The sequence below is a fragment of the Oncorhynchus clarkii genome, chromosome 18 (assembly GCF_045791955.1).
Source record: "Oncorhynchus clarkii lewisi isolate Uvic-CL-2024 chromosome 18, UVic_Ocla_1.0, whole genome shotgun sequence".
Classification (NCBI taxonomy): domain Eukaryota; kingdom Metazoa; phylum Chordata; class Actinopteri; order Salmoniformes; family Salmonidae; genus Oncorhynchus; species Oncorhynchus clarkii.
In genome coordinates, this window is record NC_092164.1 from 38,086,712 (window position 1) to 38,094,367 (window position 7,656).

A 7,656-nucleotide genomic window follows, 5' to 3' on the forward strand; every position below is an offset into this window, starting at 1 on the left:
GGCCATAAAGATCATCAAGGACAACAACCACCCGAGCCACTGCCTGTTCACCCCGCTATCATCCAGAAGGCGAGGTCAGTACAGGTGCATCAAAGCTGGGACCGAGAGACTGAAAAACAGCTTCTATCTCAAGGCCATCAGACTGTTAAACAGCCACCACTAACATTGAGTGGCTGCTGCCAACACACTGACTCAACTCCAGCCACTTTAATAATGGGAATTGATGGGAAATTATGTAAAATATATCACTAGCCACTTTACTGTATCTTGCCTATGCCGCTCTGTACCATCACTCATTCATATATCTTTATGTACATATTCTTTATCCCCTTACACTTGTCTATAAGGTAGTAGTTTTGGAATTGTTAGCTAGATTACTTGTTGATTATTACTGCATTGTCGGAACTAGAAGCACAAGCATTTCGCTACACTCGCATTAACATCTGCTAACCATGTGTATGTGACAAATAAAATTTGATTTGATTTGAAGGAGTGGCTTCGTAAGAAGCATTTCAAGGTCCTGGAGTGGCCTAGCCAGTCTCCAGATCTCAACCCCATAGAAAATCTTTGGAGGGAGTTGAAAGTCTGTGTTGCCCAGCAACAGCCCCAAAACATCACTCCTCTAGAGGAGATCTGCATGGAGGAATGGGCCAAAATACCAGCAACAGTGTGTGAAAACCTTGTGAAGACTTACAGAAAATGTTTGACCTCTGTCATTGCCAACAAAGGGTATATAACAAAGTATTGAGATAAACTTTTGTTATTGACCAAATACTTATTTTCCACCATAATTTACAAATAAATTAATTAAAAATCCTACAATGTGATTTTCTGGATTTTTATTCTAATTCTGTCTGTCATAGTTCAAGTGTACCTATGATTAAAATTACAGGCCTCTCATCTTTTTAAGTGGGAGAACTTGCACAATTGGTGGCTGACTAAATACTTTTTTGCCCCACTGTATATACTTGTCAAATGTTACCACACTCATAGCCATCAATCATTGACATTTTACAGCTATCCATCATCTATAACTGTTGTCATCAATCTTGGCCGTAAGTACAGCCAACAGTCATTCAAAGTCGTTCAATTAAAATGTATTAATATAGCCATCAACCATACATTTACTTTAATCTCCTTTTAGCACCCTCATGCTTATTCCACTCTCTCTCTCTCTCTCTCTCACTCACTCACTCACTCACTCACTCACTCACTCACTCACTCACTCACTCACTCACTCACTCACTCACACTCTCTCTCTCTCTCTCTCTCTCTCTCTCTCTCTCTCTCTCACTCACTCACTCAGGTGTAAGCTAGCCCAGGCCAATGGCTGGGGGGTGATGGTCAGTCACCGTTCAGGAGAGACAGAGGACACTTTCATCGCTGACCTGGTGGTGGGGCTCTGCACTGGACAGGTACACACTCACTCGCTCACTCAAAAAGACATGCGGAGCATCCCATACAGAAGACCCCAACCATTATACAAATCTGACCACAACATTGTATTGCTTTCACTAAATCTGTTCTAATTATGTCTCTCTCTCTCAGATTAAGACAGGAGCCCCATGTAGATCTGAAAGGCTGGCCAAGTACAACCAGCTCATGAGGTCAGTGGTCAAACATGATCCTCTTTAGCTATCCCTCCGAATTGTACTCAGTGGCTTCTATTGCTTCTTGTGAAAGCATACTGCACCTCAAAACCATAAATCATCATCTTTCCATAATAAATACTGCAACGGAAAGGAATGATAAAATATGTATTATTGCATGTACAGTTGAAGTCTGAAGTTTACATACACCTTAGCCAAATACATTTGAACTCGGTTTTTCACAATTCCTGACATTTAATCCTAGTAAAAATTCCCTGTCTTAGGTCAGTTAGGATCACCGCTTTATTTTAAGAATGTGAAATGTCAGAATATAAGTAGAGAGAATGATTTATTTAATATTTTATTTATTTCATCACATTCCCAGTGGGTAAGAAGTTTTACATATACAATTAGTATTTAGTAGCATTGCTTTTAAATGTTTTAACTTGGGTCAAACGTTTCGGGTAGCTTTCCACAAGCTTCTCACAAGTTGGGTGAATTTTGGCCCATTCCTCATGACAGAGCTGGTGTAACTGAGTCAGGTTTGTAGGCCTCCTTGCTCGCACACGCTTTTTAAGTTCTGCCCATAAATTGTCTATGGGATTGAGGTCAGGGCTTTGTGATGGCCACTCCAATACCTTGACTTTGTTGTCCTTAAGCCATTTTGCCACAACTTTGGAAGTATGCTTGGGGTCATTGTCCATTTGGAAGACCCATTTGCGACCAAGCAATTTACATTTTTTATTTAACCTTTATTTAACCAGGAAGGGCTAATTGAGATTTCAAATCTCTTTTTCAAGAGCGTCCTGGCCAAGATAGGTAGCACCAAGTCATTACAAAAATGACAGACGAACAACATGAAAAACTAGTATAAACCATAGAATGGGATCTTGAGATGTTAATTCAATATATCCACATAGTTTCCTGCCTCATGATGCCATCTATTTTGTGAAGTGCACCAGTCCCTCCTGCAGCAAAGCACCCCACAACATGATGCTGTCACCCCTGTGCTTCGCGGTTGGGATGATGTTCTTCGCCTTGCAAGCCGCCCCCTTTTTCCTCCAAATATAACGATGGTCATTATGGGCAAACCATTCTATTTTTGTTTCATCAGACCAGAGGACATTTCTCCAAAAAGTACGATCTTTGTCCCCATGTGCAGTTGCAAACCATAGTCTGGCTTTTTTATGGCGGTTTTGAAGCAGTGGCTTCTTCCTTGCTGAGCGGACTTTCAGGTTATGTCAATATAGGACTTGTTTTTACTGTGGATATAGATACTTTTGTACCTGTTTCCTCCAGCATCTTCACAAGATCTTTTGCTGTTGTTCTGGGATTGATTTGCATTTTCTGCACCAAAGTACGTTCATCTCTAGGAGACAGAACGCATCTCCTTCCTGAGCAGTATGATGGCCTGCTTGGTCCCATGGTGTTTATATTTGCGTACTATTGTTTGTACAGATGAACCTGGTACCTTCAGGCGTTTGGAAATTGCTCCCAAGGATGAACCAGATGTGTGGAGGTCTACAATTATTTTGAGGTCTTGGCTGATTTCTTTTCATTTTCCCATGATGTCAAGCAAAGAGGCACTGAGTTTGAAGGTAGACCTTGAACTACATCCACAGGTACATCTCCAATTGACTCAAATGATGTCAATTAGCCTATCAGAAGCTTCTAAAGCCATGACATCATTTTCTGGAATTTTCCAAGCCGTTTAAAGGCACAGTCAACTTAGTGTATGTAAACTTCTGAACTACTGGAATTGTGATACAGTGAAGTGAAATAATCTGTCTGTAAACAATTGTTGGAAAAATGACTTGTGTCATACACAAAGTAGATGTCCTAACCGACTTGCCAAAACTATAGTTTGTTAACAAGAAATTTGTGGAGTGGTTGAGAAACTAGTTTTAAGGACTCCAACCTAAGTGTATGTAAACTTCCGACTTCAACTGTAAGTGTAAAGGACGTCACTCTGCTTGCTTCGAGAGTACCACTTCCTCCCGATTCGGCCCATACCTGGCACGAACTCGGGACCTCTGCCTCACAAACACACGTGACCGTCCTCCCTCCAGCGTCTTAACGGATTGCTAAGGCGGCGCAAGCAGGACAGTTCAGACTGAGGAGTAGGTTTCACACATCCCCACATGCTACACAAGCATGCATGAACATGTACTATAGCTGTACTATGTAGAGACCAACGAGCTCCTGGTCAACAATCCTTAAAAGGAAGAATAGGAGTAGGACAACGTTGCCCCTAGACACTGATCTAAGATCAGTTTCACTTTCCACCCTCAATGGTTCAAGGTTAGTACTCAGTTACAGTAAACTGAATCTAGTCCTGTATCTACATACACTGCTCAAAAAAATAAAGGGAACACTAAAATAACACATCCTAGATCTGAATGAATGAAATATTCTTGTTAAATACTTTTTTCTTTACATAGTTGAATGTGCTGACAACAAAATCACACAAAAATGATCAATGGAAATCAAATTTATCAACCCACGGAGGTCTGGATTTGGAGTCACACTCAAAATTAAAGTGGTGAACCACACTACAGGCTTATCCAACTTTGATGTAATGTCCTTAAAACAAGTCAAAATGAGGCTCAGTAGTGTGTGTGGCCTCCACGTGCCTGTATGACCTCCCTACAACACCTGGGCATGCTCCTGATGAGGTGGCGGATGGTCTCCTGAGGGTCTCCTCCCAGACCTGGACTAAAGCATCAGCCAACTCCTGGACAGTCTGTGGTGCAACGTGGCGTTGGTGGATGGAGCGAGACATGATGTCCCAGATGTGCTCAATTGGATTCAGGTCTGGGGAACGGGCGGGCCAGTCCATAGCATCAATGCCTTTCTCTTGCAGGAACTGCTGTCATACTCCAGCCACATAAGGTCTAGCATTGTCTCGCAATGGGAGGAACCCAGGGCCAACCACACCAGCATATGGTCTCACAAGGGGTCTGAGGATCTCATCTCGGTGCCTAATGGCAGTCAAGCTACTTCTGGCGAGCCCAAAGAAATGCCACCCCACACCATGACTGACCCACCGCCAAACCGGTCATGCTGGAGGATGTTGCAGGCAGCCGAACGTTCTCCACGGCGTCTCCAGACTGTCACGTCTGTCACATGTGCTCAGTGTGAACCTGCTTTCATCTGTGAAGAGCACCGGGCGCCAGTGGCGAATTTGCCAATCTTGGTGTTCCCTGGCAAATGCCAAACGTCCTGCACGGTGTTGGGCTGTAAGCACAACCCCCACCTGTGGATGTCGGGCCCTCATACCACCCTCATGGAGTCTGTTTCTGACCGTTTCAGCAGACACATGCACATTTGTGGCCTGCTGGAGGTCATTTTGCAGGGCTCTGGCTACCACTAGAGTGAAAGCACCGCCAGCATTAAAAAGTGACCAAAACATCAGCCAGGAAGCATAGGAACTGAGAAGTGGTCTGTGGTCCCCACCTGCAGAACCACTCCTTTATTGGGGTGTCTTGTTAAATGCCTATAATTTCCACCTGTTGTCTATTCCATTTGCACAACAGCATGTGACATTTATTGTCAATCAGTGTTGCTTCCTAAGTGGACAGTTTGATTTCACAGAAGTGTGATTGACTTGGAGTTACATTGTGTTGTTTAAGTGTTCCCTTTATTTTTTTGAGCAGTGTATAAGACCCTAGCCCAGAGCGTAGCCAAGAGCATATTCCCACATATCCCATTCTAAACAAGCGTCGCCAAGCTAATTGCTGTGACGCGCATGCCACCCCATGTGTGAGAGCCAGTCCGAGCACGGAGAGCACCTGGGATCCGCTCAGTGTAATCCCATTGGGCTCTTAGCAGGACAGGGGAGGGAGGGCCTCTTACCCAATCACAGCACCATTAGCAGCCATTATAACACCCTGACCACTGGGTTAATGGTTCCAGTTAGGAGTTACAGATCTAGAATCAGATTGCATGACCCCCTAATAACAGCTCCCATAACCCATGATGATCACTGGGTTAATAGTTGCGGGTGGAGGTGTATGTAACCACAGATCTAGGATCTGATTGCCCACCCACAGCAGCATTAACAGCTACTATAACTCCTTGATCACTGGGTTTATAGCTGCAGGTAGAAGTCACCCCCTAACCTAACCACAGATCTAGGATCAGATTGCCTGGGCTTTTACCTTGAGCAAATGGATGTCAGATTCAAATTCTGTTCACATGCATTTACCTGTTTTTTCTTTTCCCTCCTTGTACATTCTGTTGGTCTCTTTAGGATTGAGGAGGAGTTGGGGGATCAAGCTCGCTTTGCAGGCTATAACTTCAGAAACCCCACTGCCCTGTGAGACCAGACAGACAGACACATCGCCGCCAACCAGATGCACAGTTACTTTGAGACACAAAGACAGATCAAGATATAAAGAGACCGACCGACACACTCAAACGTGCACATAGAGACACACAAGTGTAGATATGAAGCCTGAAGGGCACCTAAGAAAGACAGGTATGAGCTTCAAAGAGAAAATGAAACACAACACTGTATACAAAAAAAAAGCAACACTCTGACTGATGGCTGACAAGGACACACTAACTACAGGCTGACTGAGAATAAAAAGAACACACGTTGTATTTTGCAAGTTGTTTGCTCTCATTCACCCATGACAACACAAAACTGCGCTCTCCCTCCTTCCTCTTCTCCACTTTCCTTTCCTGGCTCTGCAGTCATCCCTCGTTTTTGTTTCTTGGTTACTTCAAAAGGCTCTCCTGGTGTTGCTATGTTTGCAGGAATTGGCCTGTTCCTCCATGCTTGTCCCCGTTTCCTCTTTGCCTACTTTCCTTTGGTTACCCTGGCAACAGAATTGCTGTGTTGAAAGACAGATCGCCTGTCACGAAAGGACATATGTGAAATAAAATGTTAATTTTCAGTTTCAACCACACTGACACTCTTTTTTTTGTATTAATATCAAAGTGTTTAACAAATTTACGATCGGCTTACAACCGCCCCCGCTTTTGTTATACAAAAATGACAGATCAGCATTTGGGGGCAATCTCTTCCTACATAATTACCTACACACAAATGTAAATTACTGATGTTAAAACCTTTTCTGGTTCTACAACCAATGCACATCTGTGTGCTGCACGTGTAGTTCCCAATTTACGTCGATGGATGCCACAGTATGCTCCCACTATCCCATACACACACAACATTTCCATGTAAATACAGAACAGATGACAAACACTTCCTGTAACACTATTTCATGTTTGGCAAGTGAATTGATTATACCATTTTGTAAACTATTTAGCTAGTGTAAAGTTACTGTAGCTTAGCTAACAATTCAAAAATATCAAGAAGGGATATTGCTGGATGTTGGCAATGAAGCCCTTTGTCATCTACTTCCCCAGTCAGATAAAAATGGTATCCACCAGTGTATGTCTCTGTATCCAGTTTGAAGGGAGTTTGGGCTGCCTGTGTAAATGCAGCCATGAGAGGTAGTTTCATGAGCTAATGCTAACTAGCGTTAGCGCAATGACGAAGTCTACAGGAACAGCTAGTGGTTCCCCAAAGACTTCCAGTCATTGCGCTAACCCTAGTTAGCAATTGTGCTACACTAGTTAGCAGCTTCCTTCAATCTGATTGAAAGAGACATAAAAATGGTATCCACGAGTTCACCTCTTTGGGGAAGTCGACAAAATTCTCAAAGTATCCCTTTAAAATTCGGTTGAATACACTTTCAGGATTACAAGACAACTTGCTAGTTACCTTGGAGGTTTCTCTGAGGAAGATATTTAACTTGTTACTCTGATCTTAAATGCAGCACACTGCTGATAAATGAACAGGGGAAACATTAAAATCCTGATTGTTTAGAATGGAAAGAAGTAGAGAGTGCTCAACCAGGTGAGTAGAGGTGCAGACAAAACGCAATCATTGTAAAGGTTCTGGAGGCCATTGATGGCTGAAACATCAAGCTTTTAAATTGTTTAAACAACAGAAATACATCTTAATAGTGAGTGATTGTTCCACCTTTTCCTTTTCAATCGTTTTGTTTATAAGAAAGTATTATCCAGTGTGCTTTTGGTGGATGGAAGGAGT

The 7,656-nt window shown here is 42.9% G+C and overlaps 1 protein-coding gene across 7 annotated transcripts in view; it reads left to right on the plus strand.

The window, feature by feature from the left end:
* LOC139373457 (gamma-enolase-like) overlaps positions 1–6,502 on the plus strand; it is a 28,226-nt gene extending 21,724 nt beyond the window's left edge. For all 7 annotated transcript variants that reach the window (XM_071113985.1, XM_071113989.1, XM_071113983.1 and 4 more), the window contains 3 exons: positions 1,307–1,415; positions 1,549–1,607; positions 5,842–6,502. In XM_071113985.1, coding sequence (XP_070970086.1) covers positions 1,307–1,415; positions 1,549–1,607; positions 5,842–5,911 — 238 coding nt within the window. In that variant the 3' untranslated portion in view covers positions 5,912–6,502. The remainder of the gene's footprint in view (positions 1–1,306; positions 1,416–1,548; positions 1,608–5,841) is intronic.
* Positions 6,503–7,656: the final 1,154 nt, after the last annotated feature.